Source organism: Callithrix jacchus, chromosome 1 (genome assembly GCF_049354715.1).
Source record: "Callithrix jacchus isolate 240 chromosome 1, calJac240_pri, whole genome shotgun sequence".
Lineage (NCBI taxonomy): Eukaryota > Metazoa > Chordata > Mammalia > Primates > Cebidae > Callithrix > Callithrix jacchus.
In genome coordinates, this window is record NC_133502.1 from 128,855,774 (window position 1) to 128,883,772 (window position 27,999).

General features: G+C 36.8%; 1 protein-coding gene across 4 annotated transcripts in view; it reads left to right on the forward strand.

Annotated features, from left to right (window-relative positions):
• MTAP (methylthioadenosine phosphorylase) overlaps window positions 1-24,123 on the forward strand; it is an 81,633-nt gene extending 57,510 nt beyond the window's left edge. For 2 of the 4 annotated variants that reach the window (XM_054256725.2, XM_035306696.3), the window contains exon 8: window positions 11,838-24,123. In XM_054256725.2, coding sequence (XP_054112700.1) covers window positions 11,838-11,978 — 141 coding nt within the window. In that variant the 3' untranslated portion in view covers window positions 11,979-24,123. Of the gene's footprint in view, window positions 1-1,419; window positions 5,018-11,837 lie in introns of those variants that run through there. The other 2 variants (XM_054256727.2, XM_002742974.7) reach the window with 1 other exon arrangement.
• Window positions 24,124-27,999: the final 3,876 nt, after the last annotated feature.

The following is a 27,999-nucleotide window of genomic DNA, read 5'->3' on the forward strand; positions in this document are numbered from 1 at the left end:
TGAGAGCCACAGTTTTAGTGTAATGAGGACATTGTATGGTGGTAAGTGACTGATAATGACTGGACATGGCAGAGTCTTGATTTGTAGTGTTTGCTGATTTACGTGGTACAAGTGCTCCAGTATGGCCTATTTCACACTACTAATGTGAAACCACTGATGTTTTGAGAATTGATATACACAGTGAGCTCTTGTAAGCTGATGTGAACAGGATCAAGCACACCACTGTAAATAAGGTGTCTCTCAGCAATTAGGACTAATAGGAATGCTGGACTTTGTATCTTCTCTGCTAAGAAACAAATCTATTGGTTTCAACACTGAAACCTAGGAGCTAAATGTTGTTATTTAATGAATAAATGATATCATTTATTCATTTTTCCCATGAAGTGTTTATCATAATAGGATATAGGAAACCCTTATTATTAGAATAAAAAGGGAAAAAATAAAGTCTGAGTGCAGTCAGATGGCACAGTTGGAGCTTGCATAAAAAGTGCATGTTGGTTTGCTAGAAATGTGACTTATATTTGTACTGTTACTAGCAAAATGTTACAGACATTTATTTTTTTAAGTCTCCCAACTGACCCCACTTTGACCATAGTCTTTCAAGCTTGAAGTTAATTTCTCAAGTAATAAATTTACTGTTTAAGCGTCATTTTTAAATAAAAATGCTTGAAGGTTAGAAATCAGTTTTCTCTTTTCTTGGAGCTTCTGAAATTGTGTGTAAAATTGTATGGTTTTATTTATATGCATTTTTAAAGAGGGTTAGTTTATGTAGTTTTCATCAGATTCTCAAAGGGGGATATGATACATGTATATGACATAAAGAGAGAAAATGAAGAATTCCTGCTCTAGTCAAAACTGAGAATGTTGGCCTTCATTCTGTAGCATTAAGGAACACCATACTAATAATCCCTTATTTTGGGGTAGTATTTTTAGTCCTCTAAGCACTGAAATGTTTATCGTTCATCACTCACTAACTCATTTCAGAAACACTAAGCACCCACTATATGTCAAGGTCTAGTTTGCAAAGTTACTTAAAGACTTGTGATGGTGCTCCTATGATGTTTGGAGGTACAAACACATAAAAATTTCCCTTCTTGCAGTGGGATAAGGGATGGAGGTTGCATAAACAATAATCAGGCTGGGGGCTGATATGGGAATAAGTGATTATCAGAACAATGCTCTGAAATAAGCATTATTGACCACACTTTACAGAAAAGGGAGGTGAGGAACCGAGAGTTGAGAGTACGTAACATCTCCCATCTGGTTAGTGAACTTGAAAATTATCTGGAGAGTTTAAATTTAAAGTGTGTTTTTCCTGAGTCCTCACTTTGATCTATAAAATGAAAATCCATTTTTTAAACAAACATCTCCGTAATTACACCCACATGTGAATATCACTGCCTCCTTTCTTCCTTTCAGAATATGGCCCAGTTTTCTGTTTTATTACCAAGACATTAAAGTAGCATGACTGCCCAGGAGAAAAGAAGACATTCTAACTTCAGTCCTTTTGGGAATTCCTGCTTAACTTGAAAAAAATATGGGAAAGACAAGACATTATGTGTATTAGAGACTCCTAAATGACTTGGACAACTTCAAAATACAGAAGAAAAGCAAATGACCAGTAAACATGGGAAAAAAATTTTACATTTTAGGAAAAACAAAACAAAAAACACACCATTTTCTTCTCCCCGCTCTTAAATTCGCAACAATGAAGGGTAGAGGGTAATCTCTATTTTCCTATCCTGCCAAAGAATATGAGGAAGAAATGGGACTTTTTGGTTATTTAGTGATGCGACTGTAAATTGGTACATTATTTCTAGAAAGCAATTTGGTAAAATGCATCAAAAGGCTTAAAAATACTGGCATACTTTGTGCTGGGAACTCTACATCTAGGAATTTCTCTTTAAAACCGTATCAGAGATACAAACAATTATGTATAAAGAAGCGTGTTTAATAACGATAGTGATAAAAGCAAATAATTAAAACAATCTGAATACCAAGCAACTGGAGATAAATTATGTCTTAGTTATAATTAGATTGTGAATCAGCCAACTGAAAATCCTTTTTGAATATTTTACTATCCTAAAAAGATATGGTTGCTCTATATATGAAATGAAAAAATGGATATGGTAGCATTTTATAGTACTAGTTTTGCTTTAAAATGCTGTATATATATATATATATATATATACAAAAAAAACCCTCAAAAGAAATATATATAAAACCTTGTTATTGTATTTGGGGGAGGGATACTGGGATAGTTTTTATTTTCTTTGACTCTTTCTGTGTCTTCACATTTTTCTACAATGAATATAGTCAAATAGTAAAGTTGTTGTAAAAATAAAAATGGATTTAGAAAAATCCAGTTCTTGAAAACACTGTTTTTGGTAATGAAGCAGAATTTAAGATGGTAATATTAAGATGAATGTCATTTAAGGAAGTTACATCTTTATTCTGCTCAAGAATTATTGATTTCTATAGTCAGAACAGTACTTGGGTTTGCAACAGCTTTCTGAGAAAAACTAAGTGCTTAATAGTAAAGTAGTTAAACTATTTAAAAGACTTAATGCACATATTACGGTTCTGATTTTTTTAAAGTCATGTTTGATTCTATTTTTCATGAGTTAAAGTATTTTACATGAGTTGATTTTTGCTTTTTAATAAAGTGGAAGCTTGCTTTTTAAACTCCTTTTTTATTGTTACTTTTATATAAATGCTTTTAGTTTTCTTCAGTTTATCATGGGGAGATCTTTTTCCTCAGAATTATTTTCTTTTCACTGTGGACTATTACAGCATACTTTAAGATCAGGATATGGAACCTTTTATTTAAAGAGTTTGTAAAGTCAATGTGTTTGTGTTTGTGAGACTGACTTCAAGATAATAAGCTGCTAATTGTAAACAAAACAGTTACCCTCCAGTACTAATCTGAGTCATTAGTGTGAGCCATTTGGGTCAAGTATGATAATCACCCTTGGATTCCCTGATATAGTATTAAATTTCAATTCTGATTGTCCGTTAGTGATCCCTAGAGACCTTAATGAACCTGAACCCAGACTTCGCTAGTGCTGTGACCTGTGATTGTTTTCACTACAGTATGATATATACGTAGATGGTACCTTACTTTCCCTCATTCTTAGTGGGTGTCTAAGAATGTCACGGCAAAAATATGGGCATTTTTCTTGTGTTCAGAAAGTATAGTCTGCTCCAACTTGCAGAAGTACTTTTCTTGATTATAGCCTTCCCTAGCAACATCATTTTCAGACTAATCATTTGAATGCAGTATACTCTTTTCTTTGTTCCCAATCATTCATTCCTTATACAAGGCCAATATAATTTTCCTCATACCTATGCTTAAGGATATTGTTGAAGAACACTTCCTAGAACACTTCTCACTTGTGATGCTGTGCTACTTTTTTTTTAAGCTAGTAAATTGAGTGAACACCATGGTTAGTTGTGAGCATTTTTGTTTCCCCAAAGGATGGATGGTGAGCATGATGGGAAAGCTGTAGTTTAATGACTTAGCCACTTATTGATTAATAGATTTGCATGTACATAGAAGTCTTTGTTGGCATTATAATTTGCTGGTGTGTTTGCCATTGAATTTCATGGTTTTGAGAATGACAGCCTGGCCCTGTGGTCCCTAAAGGTCACAATTCTTGTGACCTGGCCCCTGTTCACTGTCCCCTTTGCTGGCACAAGTCACTATGCAGGGCCAGAAGTAGCTACCATGGCTTGTATCAAGGAAGAAAGCTCCAGGACAGCGGCACCCTCATGAGCAGAGGATAGTGAACTTCCCTGAAGAGGGAGTGACTGAGGTGACCTCCGAACTGCCCCCAGCCAGCCACCCTGCAGGTGCCATGTGAGCCTGCTCTGGCATCTTCAGGATGCTCCTGGAGCCTCTCCTCTGGCTGTTCCCTCAGAGGTGTGGTGGCCACACCAACACCTATTTTCCAAATAAATCATTGTTCATTCTTGTGACAGTAGCCCAAACATGTTTTTAATTTTTTCAACAAGCATTTAGCCAGCACTTATCCATTGAAACAACCTGATAAGGTTTTGAGGAGCATCTGCTAGATTAGGAAGTCATAAACTGAGGAGTTTGTGCCTCATTTGCAGAGTCCCTCCTTGATACGGTTTGGCTGAGCCCTGACTCAAATACCATCTTGAATTGTAGTTCCTCTAATCCCCATGTGTTATGAGAGGGACCCAATGGGAGTTAATTAAATCATAGGAGTGGTTACCCCCATGCTGCTGTTCTTGTGATAGTTCTCACAAGACTTGATGGTTTCATAAGGGGCTTTTCCCCTCTTTTGGCACTTCTTCCTGCCATCATATGAAGAAGGATGTGTTTGTTTCCCCTTCGGCCATGATTGTAAGTTGTCTGAGGTATTCCCAGCCATGTGGAACTGTGAATCAATTAAACTTCTTTCCTTTATAAATTACCCAGTCTTGGGCAGTCCTTTAGAGTAGCATGAGAATGGACTAATATACTCCTCAAATGTTTTGGAGATTGTTGCACCTTGGAACTATCAGTGTGCACAGAATCCTGCTCAGGAAATGTGTTGGCTCAGCCAGGCAAAGAACTAAAGTTTCAAGATGGAAGAACCTATGTTGTCCTCATAATAATATAAAATAATTGAAGATAGGCAAGAAGAACAGCAGTGAATGAAGACCATGGAAGAAAAGAAGAAATGCCAAAGATTGAGGAAATCTAGCAAGACTAGGAGGGTAGTCCAGAAGAAGCTGTTTCAGGGCCTATTGCCAGCTGTGCCTTTGAGAACCTGGGGATCTCGAAGAATTAGGGGAATTTCTTCAGAAAGGCAACCTCAGCATGCATTATTTCTTTGTTTTGGAGATTCACTCATGTTGTTTCATGCATCCGTAACTTGTGCCTTTTTATTGCCTAGTAGTATTCTGTCATATGCCTGTCTTACAGTTTGATTATTCACCTGTTGATGAATGTTTGAATTGTTTCCATTTGAGAAATTTTATGAATAAAGCTGCTATAAGCATGAAATTACAAGTCTTTTTGTGAACCTATTTCTACTTGTACAAATGCCTACACTACTACCAGTAATTTATGCGAATTCCAGTTGTACAGTATTCTTTCCAAAGCTTGGTATTGTCAGTGTTTTTAATTTTAGCCATCTATTGGATGTATTTTGATATCTCATTGTGGTTTTGATTTGCATTTTTCTGATCAAAGACATTGAACTTCTTTTAATATACTTACTGGCCATTCACATATTTTGTGAACTATCTGTACAAATATTTTTGTTCATTAAAAAAATTAGGTTTTGTTTTATTATTGAATTGTAAGAACTATGTATATATTCTGGATACAGACTCTTTCAGATATATGTATTATGTCTGTTCTTAGTCTTTAGCTTGCCTTTTCATTTTCCTTATGGTGTCTTTCAAATAAGTTTTTCATTTTCATGAAGTCTAGTTTATCACTTTTTTTATGGCTGGTGCTTTTTGTGTGTTCCAAGCAATCTTTGCCTACTCTTTGAAATACCTTTGTGCCTTTGTCAAAATCAATTTACCAGGTATCTGTGGATCTGAATGATCTATTTATGTCGTTGATCTACATGTCTCTTATACCAGTATCCCACTGTCTTGATTATTGTGGCTTTATAGTGACTTGAAATTAAGTGTTGTTAAGCTCTGTAGTCTTTTTCAAGATTGTTTTGGCTATCAGGTCCTTTCCTTATAAAGTTTATATTAAGCTTGTCAATTTTTCTTTAAGAAAATTTCTGGAATTCCTGTTGGGATTGTACTGAATTTTTAGGTCAATTTGGAAAGAATTGACAATACTGAATCTTTCAATCCATGGATGTGGTATGTTTCTTCATTTATTTGGGTCTTTTAAAATTTATCTCAGCAATGTTTTGTAGTTTTAGAGAATAAGTCTTGTATATCTTTTGTTAAATGCATTCCTAAATATTTTGTGGTGATGTTATTATAAATGGTACTTTAATTTCATTTTTTTAAGTATATTGCTGGTATACAGAAATACATTTTATTTTTGTATATTGACTTTGTATTCTGTAATCTTATTAAATTCACTTAGTTCAGTAGTTGTTCTTACTTATATTTTATTGCAAGTGCCTTAGGGATACCTGTGTACACAATCATGTCATATATGAATAAGAACAGTTTACAGTTTACCTCTTCTTTCCAGTCTTTACATTTTGTTTCTTCTTGCCTTGTTGTTTTGGCTAATGTTGAATAGAAGTGGCATGATGAGCCTTTCTTTTTGTCTTATTCTCAACACCAGGAGACAGCATCTAGTTTTTCACTATTAAAATATGTTATCTATAGGTTTTTTCCATTTCATGTTTTTATCAGATTGAAGATCCCTTTTATTCCTATTTTGCCAAGAATGTCATGAATGATGTTGAATTTCACCAAATACTTTTTCCTGGATCTATTGAGAGAATCTTGATTTTTCTCTCTTATTTTGTTAATGTAGATTCTTTACTGATCTTGCATTTCTGGTATAAACCCTACTTAGTAATGATATGTTATCCTTTTTATATGATGCTGGATTTGGTTTGCAAACATTTTGTTTGATTTATACATCTATGCTCATGAGAAAGATTGGTCTATGATTTTCCTTGTAAGTCTTGTCAGGTCTCAGGGCTTGTTTAATTTTGACACATTTATAAATATATTCATTTTTAATATAAAAATAAACATCTTATTTTTTTTAAGACAATGACAGCCTGAATTGTTTATATAAAGAATGTTAACTGAAAAAGATTGAAAAAGGCTGGAACAGTAGGTTACATTTGATACCTGAAAATATTTTGCAGATATAAGTGCATCTTGGAACTGTTTGTTACTTGGAAATGGCTAAAATTCTTCGTCTCGTAGGATGTTCTAAATAAACCAAGGTACATCAATTCAAATAAGTAATGTGCAGTTGTCAAAAATAATATCTTTTATGCACCAGTATGGAACAATGTTCATGGTAAAAGTGGAAATCAAAAATATGTACAGTAAAATGAGTATAAGTTTGTGTTGATGTATAGATAAGATGTTTATGTTTCCAGAGAGTTTCTGGAAAGAAACTTATTGATAGCTTCTGAGGGATGCATCAAGAGACTTAAACTGCCTACTTCATACCTGTCTGTAGTTGAACTTTTCACCATAGGCAACTGTTTCTTTAATTTATGTAGTTTAAGGAGTGGATACTAGAGAAGACCTACCTTCATAGTGGTTCATGTAACATGATATAAAATATCTGATTCTTGGCATTAACTTTTGATAGGTTATGCTTGGGGCACTATATCCAGTTCTGGGCACAATGCCTTCAGGAGGATGACTATCTAAAAAGCACCAAGAGAAGGTTGAGGGGACTGGGAAAACCGTGCCACATATGTAATAGTTAAATTGATTGAGTATATCTAACTATTTAAAAGAAAAACTTAGAATGAGAACTTTAGGGCTGTCATTCTCTTACAGACACTCACTATTCTGTAAGCTTTTGTAAAGACAGGAAGTTGTGGGTTTTTTTTTTTTTAACTCATCTGTTTAGGAGCCTCTTTTCCTTGTATTTAGTACAAACTCAACAAATATTTGTATAAATAAAAATCTGATTACATTTCTTTCCTACTTAAAACCCTTCATCAGCTCTCTCAAACATCTCCCCATTTTCACTTTCAGCAGGTGACTTTAATTCCCTCTTCATGGACAGAACTGAAGCATCAACAGAACACTTTTAAGACCTCCCTCTGTTGCTCTCTCCCAAGCTGTTTTCCCTCCTGTTACTATCTGTGACAGTGCTTCTCAAATGTGAGCATGCATCATCATCATCACCTGGAGGACTTATTAAAACAGATTGCATGGCACCACCCCCAAAGTTTCTGATTCAGGACATCTGGGGTGGGGCCTCATAATATGCATTTCTAACAAGTTCCAGATGATGCTGGTCTACTTTGAGAATGACCGTCACAGGTGTTTCTCCCTCATCATTATCTTATGCACCAGACCCCATACCTCTCACCTAGTAAGGACATCACTCTAATAACTACCCCTTTCATTTTTCTTCTCATTGTTGAATCACTTATTTCAGAACACAAATATGCTTTATTTCTCCTACTAAAATTCTTGACCCAGTTCTACATGCTGTCTCATTTTTAAGCTTTTCATTGGCATAAAATTCCTTGAAGAGTTACTGATTTTCACACCTCTAATTTCTCTTCTCCAATCATTCCTTAGTCCTCTTCATTTCAGATTTTGCCAATGCCCCACCTTCAGCACCACCAAAATTATTTTCAAGATCACCAATTTACTAAATCTGTCAGTTTTCAGACTTCCCATTTCGTTTTCTAGCAGCTGCTTTTGATACATTTGACCCCTTCCTCTTTGAGAAACTTTCTTTACTTGGCTTCCAAGGACACCACACTCTTGTTGATTTTCTTCCTTCATCAGTGGTTGCTGCTTCTTAGTCTCCTTTGCTGGTTTCTTATCTTCTCCCTGATCTTTTAATGTTGCCTGCTCCAGGGCTCAATCCTCAGACTTCACCATCTTCATTTGTTCCTTGGCAGTCACTCCTCAATTTCCCCTACATCTGCTTTTCCATCTCAGTCTTTGGCAGTTCCATCCCTCTAGTTCCTGAGACTAAAAACTTGAAGTCCTGCTTGACCCTTCTCTTCAAAACCCATGTTCAAACCAAGAAAAATATGTTTACCATCCAAATATGTCAAGAAACTGACTATTCCTCACTACAGCTACTGCTTCCAACCTAGTCTGAGCCACTCTCATCTCATCTGGATACTGCAATAACCTCCTAACAGGTCCTGCTTCTACTTTTGCTCCCTAAAGTAAGCAACCCAGGAAGCAGAATGAGTTGCTTAAAATGCTACTTCACTCATATTAAAATCCCACATCTTTATGATAGCCTATGAATCCCCATGTGATTTGCACTTGCCCTCCTTTCTCTCTGACATCCTCTTACTACTGTTCTCTTGCTCACTCTGCTCCAGCCCTTTCCCCAGAACATACCAGGCCCCTCCTGCCTTTAACATTAGAGTATTTGGCTGTGTTCTTCTACTTAGAGAACTCTCGCCCCAGATGCTTGCCTCATGACAGCATCTCCTTCAAATCTTTGCTTCAAAATCACCTTAGTGGGTCAACCACAAACATCCTGTTTTAACAGATGGTAATTCCCCTCACTCCATGCCCAAAGTACCCTAAAGACTCTTACCAGCACAACTTTTTTTTCCCTTCCATAGCTCTTCTCCCTACATGCTGTAGTATTTGTATATATTTGTTTATTGTTTTGTGACCCCCCCCAACACAATTCCTCCAAAATGTAGAACCTCTGTGAGAGCAGGAAACTTGTCATTCACTGAGATCCCAAATGACCAGACTAGTGCTTGGCATTTAGTAGGTTTCCAGCCAATACTGTCTTGAATCTACAACTTTCCAATACACATGGCTTGCAAAGCCCTGCATGTTCTGGCTTACTCCAGCCTTTTTCTCACTTCCCACACCTCATGGCACTCTAGATCAGCGCTGTCTGATAGAAATATGTGAGCCAATGTGTAATTTTAAATTTTCCAGCAGCCACATTTACAAAGTAAAAAACTGTTGAACTTAATTGTAATATATTTTACTTAATGTAATATATCCAAAATATGGAGATATGTAATATTTAAAAATTATGAAATTTTATATTCTACTTTAAATACTAAACCTTTGGAATTGGATATTTTATACTAACATTGGATATTTAATTGGATATTTTAATTTTTTCTTTTTTTCTTTTTTTTTGAGTTGGAATCTCACTCTGTCTCCCAGACTGGAGTACAGTGGCATGATCTCAGCTCACTGCAACCACCACTCCCCAGGTTCAAGCGATTCTCCTGCCTCAGCCTCCTGAGTAGCTGGGATTACAGGGTGGCTGCCACCATACCCAGCTGATTTTTGTATTTTTAGTAGGATGGGGTTTCACCATGTTGGCCAGGCTGGTCCCAAACTTCTGACCTCAAGTGATCCACCAGTCTCAGCCTTCCAAAGTGCTAGGATTACAGGCATCACCCACCGCACCTCACTGTGAGGCTAAGTTTTTATGAGAAATGTTCTGTGTTTAAACTGAATAAAATTTACTTTAAAAAAGTAGACTCACATACCTGAGTTGTTCCAGTTATATTCAAGTGGCTATCAACTTTTAAATTTAACTTCATTGAAACTAAATAAAGTTAATTTCATTTGCTCAATTGCAGTAGCTACATTTTAAGTGTTCAACAGTCACACTTGGCTAGTGATGTATTAGCACAACTCTTTAACTCCAGCTCCAAGCAGGCCAGGCTCCTCCTCGCCTCTGGTCTTTTGTAACTGTTGCCCCTCCATTTGGAAGACTGCTATGAAACCCACTTGATCATGGTGTATTATCTTTGATATGCTGTTGGATTTGGTTTGGATTTTTGCATCTATGTACATCAGGGATGTTGGTCTGTTGTTATTTTGTTATGTTCTTTTCTGGTTTTTGGAATTCTGTTGTCTTGACAGTTATTTACTTTGTTTCTTATCTTATTGTATAGTTTGTCTTCTTGAGACTGTAGGCTTCTATAAATTGTGGACTAATTTAGATGCCACTTTTGAGGACCTGGCACATGATTTGCACTTAATGAGCAGCTGCTATGGTCTGAATTTCTGTGTCCTCGTAAATCCATATATTGAAATCTAATCTCCAGTGCAGTAATATCAAGAAGTGGAGCCTTTGGAGGTGATTAGGTCATGATAGATTTTCCTTCATGAATGAGATTAGTTTCTCTATAAATAAGGCCTTTGTAACCCCTCTGCCATGTGAGAACTCGCCTAGAAGGTGCCGTCTATGAAGTAGAGTGGGCCCTCTTTAGATACTGAATCTTCTGGTGCCTTGACCTTGGACTTCCACCATCCAGAACTGTGAGAAACAACTTTCTAGTATTTATTTTATAACTCACTCAGTCTAAGATATTTTGTTATTGCTACCCAAATGGACTAAGACATCAGCCACTAAAAAATGTTCATTTTTACCTTAATCATTAATTTAAAAGGAACAGCCGTGGAAGTTTAACACCAGTCATACTAACTGGATCCTAAGGAAGTTGTTTTTGAAAAAGTACAAATATCAACATGAAAATGTTTCAGAATTCAGCATATGACTGAAAAAGAGACATGTTCTTGGTTTAATAAGCATTTTGCTGCAGAGCACTTTTTTTTTCAGAATAAAAAATAACATTTGATTATTTCATTTAGGGAAGATTTACAGGAAATAGTGTTGTCAACTATACCCTCAGTTTTATAGATGATTCAGTCTTAAAAACTTGACACATCGGAATGTGATGATGTGTTCATTAGCTGCTCTCTTTGACCTTCACTTTAGTTTACAAATTCCCACCCTTTAAGAATCAAGATTACAAGGCTAAGGCAGTAAATAATAGGAAAATCAACTTCAAATATATACAAAAATACAAAGAGCAATATAATGAGCCCCTGTCTGCCACTGGGCTTCAAGAATTACCTCATAGACAATCTGTTTATTCTATAATCCCACCAAGTATTCACCTCCGATGTTACTTTGAAGCATTTCTCATGTATAATTTCATCTATGAATATTTCCATGATACTTCTAAAGGATAAATATTTTTAAGATAACCACAATAACACTAGCACACATAAAAATATGAATAAAAGTTTCTTAATGTCAAAATATTTAGTGAATATTCAAAATTTAAAATATAAATGCTATTTTTTAGATGTTGTTTATTTAAATTAGGATCCAAGTAGAGTCCATACAATGCAGTTGGTTAATGCATATTTTGTGTTTTTTTTTATTCTAGGCCATCTCTTTTCTCACACTCTCTAACTCTCCTCCCCGCTACTCTAGTTCACTTATTGAAGAAACCCGGCTTTTTTGTCCTGGAGAGCTTCCTAAAGTCCAGATTCTTTTAACAGCATCCCAAAGTGCAAGTATAATTTAAAATCTCCTTCTGTATTTCCTCTAAGTTTATGCATTAAACCTAGTCATTTTTTTTTTCTTCTTCAAGGCTGCTGTAGAGGATGTAATGTGTTTTCCATCAGTAGGCAAATAATGTCTCCTCTCTTTGATGTTAGCAGCCATTAACTTTCAATGCCTCTGTCCATTTTAATATGAGTTGCAAAAAAATAGTATTCTATGTCAAAGTTACCTCCATTTAAAAACAGAAAATGCAAGACAGCCTTCATGTTTTAAGATTTAAAACATCTAAATATACACAACTCATGAAATTTAACACATTCAATGAAAAGCTTAGTAAACAAAGAATCAAAATTCATTAGTATTTAAGAACAGATCATATGTATGTCATATAGACATATCAGAGACATCAAATATGCAGGTCATAATTAGGAACAAAGCCATAGGAAGGGAAAACATAAGACTCTATCTTAAATACTAGACAAATTTTAAAAAACTAAATAGCACTGAAAATGTAAAATATCAATAAAATGAGAAAGAAGGTTAATCTGAACATTAAGGTTGAAAAAATTGGAGAGCTGGATAACAAACTCAAGAAGTAGCCTGGGATGGACAGAGAAAAAGATGGTAAGTATAAGGAGCTGAACACATAAAAAGTGTAGCAGAAGTTCTGACATAAATCTTATTACATGTCCCAAAAAGAGGAAATGAAACATACGTGTTTCTGAATTTCAGCGTGATAATGTAAGGAACGCTGGATTCAGTTCCCAGCAAGACTAGTGAAAATTATTTTAAAACAACCATTCAAAGTCTCTGAAAATGGTCGGTGGACACACAGCAAGTTAAGAAACTTTCAAGAGCATTTACTAAAATTTGGTAAGAACAGTGAGAATCTGCAGGATTTTGAACTATCTGCATCCTCCTTTCTCACTCCCAACTCAGCAAGATGGAATCTTTCAGACTGGTGCAGCCAAGAACACAAGCGCCATTTCACTCAGCTCCAGTTGAGGGGCTATCAATCCAGAAGGGACAGGATGTATTTCTCATCCCGCCTCCACCTGTTGCTGAGGCTACATTGCAGGCAAGTGCAAGTGAAATCACGGCTCTTTTCTTATGCCCAGGTACCATTTATGTGGAGAGAGAGATCTACTCTGGATGTGCTGCCACTGAAAGCACTGGGCCCCAGTCACCTTTGGTTTCAGCTTGTAAGGCATTAATTCCATGCTAGGATAAGCCAGCCAAAAACAACGACGACAAAAATTCTGAACTTACTCTTCCCTTCCCCCACACCCCACTGGGCACTCAGTTCCAAGACAAGACTGGGAGTGTCACTTAGAGTGAAGCTGTCATTGTTCCTGCTCCCAGTTTCAAAACCACAGCAGAGATCTCACCTGGAAGGAGATGAAGGCCACAAATCAGAGAGCTCTTTATCTTTTCCAAATTGAACTGACTCCATTGCAACACAGTGTGTACTCTCAATGAGGTAGTTTTATTGTTGGAAGTGACAAAGCAATCATCTAGCAATTAGAGGAGCTTAACAACTAGATATGTATAGGGGAAAAGATAGCCAAAAAGAACCCTGCCAAAACCACTGTTAAAAGCTGACTTCTCAGCAGAAGCAGTGTAGCCCAAGAAGCAGAGTGAATCTATTCAAAATGCTAAAAGAAAGAAACTTAACCAATCCAATATTTAGTGCAAAGTATGTTTCAAAAGCAAAAGAAAATTGGAAGTATTCCCAGATAAACATAAACAGATAATTTGTTGCTAACAGACAGACCCTCCTTACAAGAAATGCTAAAAGAAGTTCTTTAGGTTGAAAGTAAGTGACCCAGATGGCAATTCAATTCCACACACACAAAAAAACAAAGTGTACTGGTAATGGTAGTTATGTTAAAAGACAGTATAAATGAATATTTTTTCTCCTTAGCCAAGTTAGAAGGCACCTATATAAAAGAAGATATATATATTGTATTGCTGGGCTTTTAACATATATGAATGAAATACATTTTGCTGATAACAGCACAAAGGAGGTAGATGGGAGCAAGGTTGTATTGAGCTAAGAAAATTACTCCAGGCTAACACATATTGACAAGAACAATTGAAGAGAAACAGAAATAGTAAATTAATTTAATATGATAAAATCTATAAATACACACTTGTTCTCTCAGCAACCTTAATGATATTAAATTATATAAAGTAATAATTATAGCAGTGTATTTTGGGTTTGTAACATTTAAATTTTAATATGTATAGCAACACAAAACGAGAAAAGAAATAGAGCTACACAAGAGTAGTGTTTCTAAATCTCACAAGAATTAATATAAATCTGAAGCTGATTCTGATAAGTTACAATGTATGTAGTAAGCCCTAGAGCAATCATTAAGGAAACTTACACACACACATATATATATATTTAAAGAAATTGAAATGCTACCTAGGTAATATTGATTACTAAAAAACAAAGCAGTAAAGGAGGAAAAAAAGAACAAAAACAAGATACATGGAAAACAAAAGAAAAATTAAATATAAGTAATAACATTAAATATGACCAGATTAAACAATCAAAAGGCATTGTGTGTCAGACTGGATTGAAAAAAAAAAGATCCAACTATATGTGGTATACAGGAGACATACTTTATTTAGATTCTAAATACAAAAAGAGTTAAAGGAATCAAGTGCAATGGCTCACACCTGTAATCTCAGCACTTTGGTAGGCTGAGGTGGGAGGATCATTTGAAACCAAGAGTTTGAGACCAATCTGATTAACCTAGTGGGACCCCCATCTCTACAAAAAGATTTTTAAAATTAGCCAGATGTGGTGGCACACGCCTGTAGTCCTAGCTACTTGGTAAAGTGAGATAGGAGAATTGCTTGAGTTCATGAGTTTGAAGTTTCAATGGGCTAGGATCACACTAATGCATTTCCGCCTGGGTGACAGAATGAGACCCTGTATCTTTTTTAAAAAAGGAAAAAAAAAAAAGGAAAGATACCATGCAACCAGTAACCACAAGAAAGAGAGTGATGATAATAGTGTCAGGAAAAATTAAAAATCTTAAAATGTTGCTGGATACAAAGAGGGACACTGTATAATGATCAAAGGGTCAATCCATGAGGAAGATATAAAAGTTATAAACATATATACACATAATTGCAAGCCATTACAGTACATGAAGCAAAAACTAGGATAGATGAAAGGAGAAATATGTAAGTCAACAATAATAGTTACAATTTTTTTTTTTACCTTTTAGGTTCTGGGTACACAGGTTTGTTAAATAGGTAAACCCGTGTCACACAGTATCATCACCCAGGTAGTAAACCTGGTACCCAATGGTTATTTTCTCTGCTCCTCACCCCCTCCCACCCTCCACCCTCAAGTAAGCCCCAGTGTCTGTTGTATCTTCTTTGTGTCTGTTAGTTCTTATCATCTAGCTCCCACTTATAAGTGAGAACATGTGGTGTTTGGTTTTCTGTTTCTGTGTTACTTTACTAATGATAATGGCATCTAGCTCCATCTATGTTCCCACAAAAGACACAGTCTCGTTCTTTTTAATGGCTGCATTGTATTCCATGGTACATATGTACCACATTTTCTTTGTCCATTCTATCATTAGTGGGCATTTAGGTTGATTCCATGTCTTGGCTGTTGTGAATAGCACTGCATGTGTCTTTATGGTAGATTGATGTATGTTCCGCTGAGTATATACCTAGTAATGAGATTGCTCGGTCAAATGGTAATTCGGATTTTAGCTCTTTGAGGAATCACCACACTGCTCCCCACAATGGTTAAATTAATTTATACTCCCACCAGTGTATCAACGTTACCTTTTCTCCATACCTCGCCAGCATCTGTTTTTTTTTTAACGTTTTAGTAATAGCTATTCTAACTGCTGTGGGCTGGTATCTTGTGGTTTTGATTTGCATTTCTCTAATGATCAGTGCTATCAAGCTTTTTAAAAATATGATTGTTGGCCACATGTATGTCTTCTTTAGAAAAGTATTTGTTCATGTCTTTTGCCCACTTTTAAATGGGGTTGCTTGTTTTTTTATTGTAAATTTGTTTAAGTTTCTTACAGACGCTGGTTAGTAGACATTTATCAAATGCATAGTTTGCAAATATTTTCTCCCATTCTATAAGTTGTCTGTTTATTCTGTTGATAGTTTGTTTTGCTGTGCAGAAGCTCTTAAGTTTAATTAGATCACACTTGTTAATTTTTGCTTTTGTTGCAATAGCTCTTGGTTATCTTTGTCACGAAATATTTGCTCATTCCTATGTCCAGGATGGCATTGCCTAGATTGTCTTCCAGGGTTTTTATAGTTTTGAATTGTACATTTAAGTCTGTAATCGATCTTGAGTTGATTTTTGTGTATGATATAAGGAAGGGGTCCAGCTTCAATCCTATGCATATGACTACCAGTTATCCCAACACCATTTATTGTATAGGGAATCTTTTCCCCATTACTTGTTTTTGTCATCTTTGTCAAAGATCAGGTGTTCATAGATATGCAGCCTTATTTCTGGGCTCTCTATTCTGTTCCATTGGTCTATGTGTCCATTTTTATACCAGTACTATGCTGTTTTGGTTACTGTAGTTTGGAGTATAGTTTGAAGTTGGGTAACATGATGCCTCCAGCTCTTTGCATAGGATTGCGTTGGCCATTTGGGCTCTTTTTTGATTTCATGTGAATTTTAGTTGTTGTTGTTGTTGTTGTTGTTCTGTGAAGAATGTCATTGGTAGTTTGATAGGAATAGCATTTGATCTATAAATTGCTTTGGGCAGTGTGGTCATTTTAATGATACTGAATACTTGCTATTTATGAGCATGGAATGCTTTTCCATTTGTTTGTATCATCTCTGATTTCCTTGAGCAGTGTTTTGTAATTCTTGTGGAGATCTTTTACTTTCCTGGTTACCTGTATTTCTAGGTATTTTATTCTTCTTGTTGCAGTTGTGAATGGGATTGCATTCCTGATTTGGCTCTCTGCTTGACTGTTGTTGGTGTATAAAAATGCTAGTAATCTTTGTACGTTGATTTTGTATCCTGAAATTTTGCTCAAGTTGTTTATTTGGTGAAGGAGCTTTTGGACAGAGACTTCGGGGTTTTCTATATAGTCATGTCATGTGCAAACAGATAGTTTTACTTCCTCTCTTCCTATTTAGATGCCCTATATTTCCTGCTTTTGCTTGATTGCTGCAGCCAGGACATCCAGTACTATGTTGAATAGGAGTGGTAAGATAGGGCATCTTTGTCTTGTGCCAGTTTTCAAGGGGAGTGCTTCCAGCTTTTCCCCATCCAGTATGATATTAGCTGTGGGTTCATCATAGATGGCTCTTATTATTTTGAGGTATGTTCCTTCAATACCTAGTTTATTGGGAGTTTTAACATGAAGGGATGTTGAATTTTATCCAAAGCCTTTTTCTGCATCTCTTAATGTAATCATGTGGGTTTTGTCTTTACTTCTGTTAATGTGCTGAATCACATTTATTGATTTACATATGTTGAACCAACCTTTCATCCCAATAATAAAACCAACTTGAATATGGTGGCTAAGCTTTTTGATGTGCTGCTGGATTCAGTTTGCTACTATATTGTTGAGGATTTTTGCGTCAATGTCCATCAAAGATATTTGCCTGAAGGTTTCTTATTTTGTTGTGTTTCTGCCAGGCTTTGGTATTAGGATGACACTGGCCTCATAAAATGAGTTGGGGAGGAGTTCCTCTTCCTCAGCTTTTAGAATAGTTTCATTAGAACTGGTACCAGCTTTTACTTACCCATCAGGTATAATTTGGCTGTGAATCTATCTGGTCCTGTGTTTTTTTATGGTTGGAAGGCCTTTTAATACTGATTCAATTTCAGAACTCTTTATTGTTTTGTTCAGGAATTTAATTTATTCCTGGTTCAGTCTTGGAAGGGTGTATGTTTCCAGGAAATTATCTATTTCTTCAAGATTTCCTAGTTGTGCCATAGGGGCATTTGTACAATCTTTGAGGTTTTCTTTTTCTATTTCTGTGGGATTATTGGTAATGTTCCCTTTGTCATTTCTGATTGTATTTATGTGGATATTCTGTTTTTCTTTATTGGTTTAACTAGTAGATTATCAATCTTAGTTTTTCTTTCAAAGAACAAATTTCTGGATTTGCTTATGTTTTGTATGTTTTTTCATGTATCCATTTTGTTCAGTTTAGCTCTGATTTTGGTAATTTCTGTTTTCTCCTACATCTGGGGTTGGTTGGCTTTTGTTTTTCTAGTTTCTCTAGTTGTAATTTTAGGTTGTTAATTTGAGATTTTTCTAACTTTTAAAATTTTTATTCTATTTATTTATTTATTTAGAGTTCAAGTTATGAGACTGGCTAATTTTTATATTTTTGGTAGAGTTGGGGATTCACCATGTTACCCAGGCTCATCTCCAACTCCTGGGCTCAAGCAGTCCACCTGCCTTGGCCTCCCAAAGTGCTGGGATTACAGGCATGAGTCATTGCACCTGGCTAAGATCTTTTTAATTTTTTAATGTGGGTGTTTAATGCTATAAATTCTTCTCTTTTTTTTTTTTTTTTATTGGATTATAGGTTTTGGGGTACATGAGCAGAGCATGCGAGACAGTTGCGTAGGTACACACATGGCAGTGTGCTTTGCTTTTCTTCTCCCCTTCACCCACATTTGGCATTTCTCCCCAGGCTATCCCTCCCCACCTCCCCCTCCCACTGGCCCTCCCCTTTTCCCCCCAATAGACCCCAGTGTTTAGTACTCCCCTTTCTGTGTCCATGTGTTCTCATTTTTCATCACCCACCTATGAGTGAGAATATGTGGTGTTTCATTTTCTGTTCTTGTGTCAGTTTGCTGAGGATGATGTTTTCCAGATTCATCCATGTCCCTACAAACGACACGAACTCATGCTGTTTTATGTGTTCCAGAAATTTTAGCAAGTTGTATCTTTATTCTCATTAGTTTCAAAGAACTTCTTGATTTCTCCCTTAATTTTATTATTTACCCAAAAGGCATTCAGGAGCAGGTTGTTTAATTTCCATTTAATTGCATGGGTTTTGAGCAATTTAAAAAATCCTGACTTCTATTTTTATTGTGCTATAGTTCTAGAGTATGTTTTGCATGATTTTGGTTCTTTTGCAGTTGCTGAGGATTGTTTTATGTCTAATTATGTGGTCAATTTTAGAGTACTTGCCATGTGGCAATGAGAATAATGTATATTCTGTTGGGTTTGGGTGGAGAGTTCGGTAGAGGTCTATCAGATCCATTTAGTTTAATGTTGAGTTTAGGTCCCGAATATGTTAATTTTCTGCCTTGATCTTTCTAATACTGTTAGTACAGTGTTGAAGTCTCTCATTCGTATTATGTGGGAGCCTAAGTCTCTTTGTAGGTCTCTTAAGAACTTGCTTTATGAATCTGGATGCTCCTGTGTTGGGTGCATATATATTTAGGATATTTAGGCTTCTTGTTGAGTTGAACCTTTTACCATTATATAATGCCCCTCTTTATCTTTTTCTGTCTTTGTTGGTTTAAAGTGTCTTTTGTCTGAAATTAGGATTGTAACCCCTGCTTTTTTCTGATTTCCATTTGCTTGGTAGATTTTCTTCCATCCCTTTATTTTTAGCTTATGTGTGTCATTACATGTAAGATGGATCTCTTAAAGACAGCATACCACTGGGTCTTGTTTTTTTTTTTATCCAGCTTGCCACTCTGTGCATTTTAAGTGGGGCATTTAGCCTGTTTATATTCAAGATTCGTATCGATATGTGTGGATTCAATCCTGTCATTGTGTTGTTAGCTGGTTACTATGCCAGCTTGTGTGACTGCTTTAGTGTCACTGGTCTGTGTACTGAAGTGTGTTTTTGTATGGGCTGGTAATGGTCTTTTCTATATTTCGTGTTTCAAGATCTCTTGTAAGGCAGGTCTGTTGGTAACAAACTTCCTCAACATTTGTTTATCTGTAACATACCTTATTTCTCCTTTGTTTAGGAAGCTTAGTTTCATTGGATATCAAATTCTTAGTTGAAGATTTTTCTTTGACTGTTGAATCTCTTCTGGCTTCTAGGGTTTCAGCTGAGAGGTCTGCTGTTAACCTGATGAGGCTCCCTTTGTAGTTACCTTCCTTTAACATTCTTTCTTTAATTTCAGTCATGGAAAATCTGAGGATTATGCATCTTCAAGATGATCTTCTTGTGTAAAATCTTGAAGGGGTACTATGTATTTCCTGAATTTGACTATTGTCCTATCTAGCAAGGTTGGGGAAGTTTTCATGGATGATATCTTGAAATATGTTTTCCGTGTTGTTTGCTTTCTCCTCATCTCTTTCAGGGATGCCAGTGATTCGTAGATTTGGCATCTTTATATAATCCCACATTTCTCAGAAGTTTTCTTCATTCCTTTTCATTATTTTTATTTATTTTTGTCTGTCTTATTTCAGTGAGCCAGTCTTCAATTTCATGACACTTTCCTCAGTTTGTTCTGTTCCACTGTTAATACCTGGAGTTGCATTGTGAAATTCTTGTAGTGTGTTTTTCAGCTCTGTCAGATCTGGTAAGTTCTTTTTTTTACTGGCATTTTTCCTTTCAGCTCCTGTATCATTTTATTCTAATCTTAGTTTCTTTGGATTGTGTTTTACCATTTTCCTGAATCTTAATGATCTTTTTTCCTATCCATGTTCTCAATTCTATTTCTGTCATTTCAGCCAGCTCAGCCTGGTTAGGAATCCTTGCTGGAGAATTGATGTGATCACTTGGAGGACATGACTCTCTGACCATTTGAGTTACTGGAGTTCTTGCACTGGTTCTGTCTCATCTCTGCATGGGGGTGTTCCTTTAACTACAATATAGATTGAATGCTGTTGATAGACTTTTCTGGATGTTTTCACAGGGCCAATGCTTTGTGTGGGGTCATTGTTTGTAGTTGACTTCTTGTCTTTGGTTTCACAAGGGGATATATTAGTGAGGTGTTTTTGGTGTTGAGGTTCTGGGGTCTGATCCAGTAGGTGGTGCATTGGTGTACTGGTGAGTTGGTAGAATCTTGCTCATTTTTATGGCTCCCCTATATTTCCTCAAAGCTGTAGTCATGGTTCCTCTCAAGGATCTGAAAGTGTGGGCTCCTTTCCCTCTTGAGTACTGGCTGTAGATAGTGGCTTGCTGCTCCTGAGCCTCATAACACAGCTCTGGGGTGATCTCAAGATTTATGTTCCCTCCCCAACTTGAAGGCAGCAGAGGAAGAGACTTCAGTAGTGGCTGTGGCCAAGGGTCTTTTGCTTGTCTCCTGGTGGGGGCTCCACCCCAGAGATGCAGGTCAGCAATCACTCAGTACAATCAGCCCAGGATAGATGGTCTATGATGTGGGCCCAAGCTGGGGGTATCCTGTCTGGCAATGAGCAGGAGGATGGATGAGACCCACAGGAGATAGATTGGCCTTCTCTCCTTGTGTCAACTCCGGCATGTTGGAGGTGTGGATAGGGCACTTAAGATCTTTGTTCCTTTGTTAGTCTGAGGGTATCAAGGGCTGTTCCACTGCAGAGGCAGTGGCAGAGAGCCTTTTGGTTTCCCTGGAGGCTCCATGAAACACAGAGCCATCATTACTGGAAGTGTTGAGGCAGTGTGGTGAGTGGCTGCACTGCTGGCCTGAGCCTGGGATTCCACTTGTTGGAGAGCAGGGGTTCAAAGGCTCACAGGGAGGAAAGATTGGTTTCTTTTCTGTATGGTGGGTATGGCATGCTGTAAACTTGGGTGTAGCCTTCAGGTTCTTTGTATCTTCCCCAGACCAAGGGCAGCAGGGATAGAAGTGTTACTGTGGCAGTGGCAGAGGGGCTATCATACATCTGAGAGCCTTCCTCAGGGAAACTCTGGGCTACAACAAGAGATATGTTCAGCTGTGGGTGGGACAACTGTTCTGCATTTGTAAGTGGGGGGCCCTGTCTGGTGAAGAGTAAGGCTGGGGGTTCCTCAGGAAAAGGAGCTGGACTCCTCTTCATTTGGTGGCTCTGGTGTGCCAGAGGTGCCAGTATAATGACTAGGCCCTTTGTTGCTTCCCAAGTCTGAGGGCTGTTAGGACTACCACTGCAACTGTAGTGGTAGAAGGGTTGTGTGTTGGCTCTAGGATTTCCTTTTCAGAGAAATACTAGGCTGCCTCTCATTGAGGTGATCACACAAGGGCAGGGTGGTTGTGCTAGAGTTCCAGGTCAGGCGACTCTGCCATTGAGAGAAATGAGGACCAGATTTGCATGAATAGTTGGACCAATTTTCTGTGAGGTGGTTGCTCTGTGTTGAGGGCCCAGACCAGCTTCTGGTCCCTGCAGACTCCCCAAGCCTGGAAACAGCAATGTTGCAAAGGCTGCAAGACATTATGGCAACCCACCCCTCCCACCGGGAACTTTGTCCAGGGACTTACAGAACTGCCACTGGCTCAACAGCCCCAGTGGGGTGGTGGCTGGAGGGCTGGGCCTGGAGGACCCACCAAGTGAGGAGACATGGGAAGGAACAGGTGCTCACGTAATAGTCTGGCCACTTTTCCATAGGGCTGCTGTGGCATGCTCGGGGTCCACTCTAGTCTCTATTCACCTTATATTTTCCAGAAATATTTACCTGAAAGTATCAATGGTGAAGACTGCAAAAAAGCAAAGATGGCAGCCTGTCCTTCACTGTGGGTACCTTCATCAGGGAGGTACAGACCTGTTGCCAGCCCAAATGCACCTATAGGAGGTTACTGGAGACCCCAATCAGGAGGTCTTGCCCATTAAGGAGGGACAGGATTGGGGCCCTGCTTTAAAAAGCAGTCTGACCATGTTTTTTTACAGAACAGCTGTGCTTTGCTGAGGATCCGCTCCAGCCCCTGATCACCTTCCTCCAAAGCCCAAAGACAAGAATGGTTAAGTTGACAAAAAAACAAAGATGATGGCCCACCTCTCCTTCTGGAAACTCCATCCCAGAGAGATTTGAAACCACCGTCAGCTAGAAAACAACCAGGGTTAGGAGGTTTTGCCCAGTGAAGAGAAACAGGATTTGGTATCCATGTAAACAAGCAGTCTGCCAACTTCTCCATAGAGTTGCTGGGCTATGCTGAGGGAGTGCTCTAGTCCCTAGTTGCTTCAGATTCCCTAGATCCCTAAGGCAACAATGGCTGAATTTATGAAACAACAACGATTAGTAGCCCACCTTTCCCCTGGGAGCTCTGTCTCAGGGAGGCGTAAAACTAATACTGGTGACAGGTCTGAGTTCCAAGCCAATGGGTCTTATACTGCAAAGTGCTGTAGAAGTGGGGCCTGCAGCATGTCACTGCTCAGCCCTCTGGATTAAGCACCTTTCCTAGGGGTACCGATGGGAGTTTAACCTCCTGTTTTGATTGAGCTTCAGCCACTTTTGCCAGGAAGCCCAGGTATGTAAGGCTCCCAAGGCTCCATGTGTGCTTGAATGGCTGCTCTGCCAGACTTAATATAGTTCTGCATATCAGACTGAAGGCTCTGGTAGAATGGATTCATGAGGCAGTCTCCCATGAATTCTTATGAATTACAAAGATCTGTAGGAGAAGCATGGGTTTCCAGGGTCACTCATCCACTCACGCATCCCTGGGCAGGGAAAATTCCCCTGACTCCATGTCGCTCCTCGGTGGGTCATTGTCTTGACTTGCTTTTCCTCATTCTCTGTGGGTCAAGTTGTTTCCTTAATTAGTCCTAGTACAGGAACCTGGATATTTCCATTGAAGTTACTGTATTTACTCGCCCCTTCTGTTCCTCTCTGTGAGGGCCACATACCTTAGCTGCTTCTAGTCATCCATCTTGGCTACTGCCAAATAGTTGGTGATTTCAGTGCCTCACTTTCAGTAATGAATAGAACAATTAATCTGAATATCAACAAGAAAATTGAATACTTGAACAAAATTATACACCAATTAGACCTAAGAAATATTTATAGAACACTCCAAGGAATAAAGCAGAATATACATGTTTAAGTATACGTGGATTATTATCTAGAATTAACCATAGACCATCAAACAAACTTAAATAAATTTAAAGTATGGAATATAGAAATAATTAAAAGATTAAAATAATGGAAGTACTGTAAAATGTTTTCCAGTCACATGGAAAAAACTACAAATCAGTAACAGAAGGAAAATTGAAAAATTCAAAAGTATGTATAAATTAAACAACATACTTCTTAAGAACAAATGGGTCAGAATAAATCAAAAGAGAAATTAGAAAGTACTCTGTGATGAAAACACATACTAAAACCTGTGTAGCAGGTTTTAGCAAAAGCAGTGTTGTAAGAGAAATTTATAGCTACAAATACCTATGTTAAGAAAGAAGAATATCAATAACTGAACCTTCCACTTTAAGATACTGTGGCAAAAGGAGCAAAATAAATGAAAGCAAGAGGAAGAAATTAAATCATTTATTAAAGTTAATGAAATAAAGAATATAAAAACAAAAGAGCAAATGAAAACAAAATCTGTTTTTTAAAAAAGTAACAACAAAATTGACAAAATTTTAGCTAAATCTGTTAAGAGAGATAGGATTCAAATTGCTAGAATTAGAAATGAAATGAGGACATCACTACTAATCTTACAGGAATAAAAAGGATTGTAAAAGAGTACTACAAACAATTATATGCCAACAAATTAGACATCCTAAATGAAATGGACTAATTTTTAGAAACACACAAACTACTAGAGCTGATTCAAGAAGGAAGAGACAATCTGAGTAGATCTATAACAAGGGGTAAGATTAAATTAGTGATAAAAACACTACCCATAATAAAAACCCAAGCCTAGATGGCCTCACACTGAATTCTAAATATATATAGAATATTTAATACCAATTTTATTTACACTTTTCCAAAAAATAGAAAAGGAGGGAACACTTTCCACTCATGTTAGAAGGCCAGTAGTATCCTGATGACAGAATCAGACAAGGACATCACAAGGAAAATAAATTACTGACCTAATATCTTATAAATATGGATGCAAAATGCCTAAACAAAACTCTTGCAAACTGAATCCAGCACATATAAAAATAATTTTATACATGACCCAGTAGGTTTATCCCGGGAATGCAAGGTTGGCTTAAGACCCAAAAGTGAATTAATTTAATAAAGGCGACAGAATAAAAAAAACTGAAACCAAAACCCAATCTATGTGATCATGTCAATAGCTATAGAAAAGGCACTTGCCAAAAGCCAACACTGTTTTGTGACGGAAACACTCAATAAACTAGAAATAGATGGGAAATGTCTTAATCTGATAAAGAATAATTGTTAAAAACCCACAGTTAGCATCATATTTTATAATCAAAGACTGGATATTTTCCCTCTAAGATCAGCAAAAAAGGCAAAGATGTTAACTGTCATCACTTTATTTACCATAACACTAAAGGTTCTGTTAATAGCCAGGGAAGTAGGTATGGTTTGAATGTGTGCCCCAAATTCAGTTAGTTGGAAACTTAATTTCTAACTTTACATATTGATGGTATTTGGAGGTAGAGTTTTTAGGATGTAATTAGGATTAGATGAAGTCGTCAAGGTGGAACCCCCATAAAGGAATTGGTGACTTTATAAGAAGAGGAAGTTAGCACACTTGTTCTGTCTCACCGTGTGATGCCTTTTGCCATATCATGATATAGCAAGAAGGCCCTCACCAGATACCAGTGCCATGCTCTTGGACTTCCCAGCCTCCAGACCCATAAGCTAAATAAACCTCTGTTTATTGTAGATAATCCAGTTTGTAGTATTTAGTTACAGCAAGACTAAGACAGAAATTAGGCAGCAAAAAGAAAAAAAGGCCATTTAAGTTGGAAAATAAGTAAAACTATTTCTATATTCCCAGACAACATAATCTTATACAGTATTTACAAAATCCTATAGAATCCACTCAACAACAACTAGAACTAATAAACAAGTTCAACAAGGTTGTAAGATACCATATTAATATACAAAACTCAATTGTATTCTCATGCATTTCCAATGAACAATCCAAAATGAAATTATAATCCTATTTACTATAAATATTATAAAAAGCAATAAAATACTTAGGAATAAACTTAACAAAAGTGAAAAACATACACTCTGCTTGTCCACTGAAAACTACAAAACATTGCTGAAAGAAATTAAAGATGACACAAATAAATGGAAAGACACTTAGTGTTCATACCCTATAAGACTTAATATTGTTAAGATGTCAGTACTATGCAAAGTGATCTAACAGACTCAACACAATCCCTCTAAAAATCCCCATGGCATTCTTTTTTTTTTGCAGAAACATAAAAGTCCATCCTAAAATTTCAGTTAAATCTCAAAGGACCTTCAGAAGCCAAAGCAATTTTGAAAAAGAGAGAAGTTGGAAGTCTGAAAATTCCTGATCTCAAAATGTATTACAAAACTATAATAATCAAAACACTATGGTACTGGCATAAAGACAAACGTATTGACAAATGGAAAGGAATGGAGAGCCCAGAATTAAATGCTTGTATATACGGTCACGTGATCTTCAACAAGGGTACCAAAATCACTCAGGCAAAAGACAGTTTCTTTAACAAATGCTGTTGTGAAAACTGGATATGCAAACGCAAAAGAATGAAGTTGGACTCTTACCATCACATACAAAAATTAACTCAAAATGGATTAAAAACTTATACACAAAACCAGCAACTATAAAAGCACTAGAAGGAAGAAAACATATGGGGAAAGATTTATGACATTAACTTTAGCATTATTTTTGTGGATATGACATTAAAAGCACAGGCAACAAAAGCCAAAATAGACAAATGGCACTATATCAAACTTTAAAACTTGTGTGCATGAAAGGACACAATCAACAAAGTAAAACAGCAGCCTGTGGAATGAGAAAAAGCACTTGCAACCCATGTATCTGATAAGGGATTAAAAGAACTCTTATAATGTTACAACAAATTATCCAATTTAAAAGAATATAAAAAGAACTCTTGTAATGCCACAACAAATAATCCAATTAAAAAGTAGGCAGAAGAGTTGAATAGTTATTTTTCAAGGATAATATGCACATAACCAACAAACATGCATTGCTGCTTGACATCAGTAATTATTAGAGAAATAGAAATCAAAACCACATTGAGATATCACTTCACACCCATTACAATGGCTACTATCAAAAACAAAAACAGAAAATAAATGTTACTTTAGATGTGGAAAAATTGGGACCCTTCTACACTTTTATTGAAAATATAATATGATGCAGCCACTATGAAAAGCAGTATGGAGTTTTCTGAAAAATTAAACATAGAAATACCATATGATTCAGCAATCACACCTTTGGGTATGTTTCTAAAATAATTGAAATCAGGATCTTGAAGAAATATTTGCACACCCATATTTATGGGAGCATTATTTTTTTAATATATTTTTATTTCTTATTTCTAAATTTCCCTATATCCAAGTACAGTTACAATATTTTATGTTTTAGCCTTTTAGTTCCATTTTTTTTCTGATTTCCATGAACTTTTTGAAGTTTCCTCACATTTTATTTACAATATTTGTGGCTTTGAGTGGGAGACTATTCTGCTATAATGCTGAAAATAGAAGTTGTCTTTTATGTTAGTCTTCACCTTAACACACCATTGATCATTCACTCAAGATACCTCCATTCTTTTCTTTTTTGTTGCATTTTAGGTTTTGGGGTACATGTGAAGAACATGCAAGATAGTTGCGTAGGTACACATGTGGCAGTGTGATTTGCTGCCTTCCTCCCCTTCACCTATATCTCGCATTTCTCCCCATACTATCTCTCCCCAACTCCCCACTCCCCTCTGTCCCTCCCCACAACAGACCCCTGTGTGTAGTGCTCCCCTCCCTGTGTCCATGTGTTCTCATTGTTCAACACCCTCGTCTATGAGCGAGAACATGTGGTATTTCATCTTCTGTTCTTGTGTCAGTTTGCTGAGAATGATGGTTTCCAGGTTCATTCATGTCCCTACAAAGGACACGAACTCATCGTTTTTGATTGCTGCATAATATTCCATGGTGTATATGTGCCATATTGTCCCTGTCCAGTCTATCATTGATGGACATTTCGGTTGGTTCCAGGTCTTTG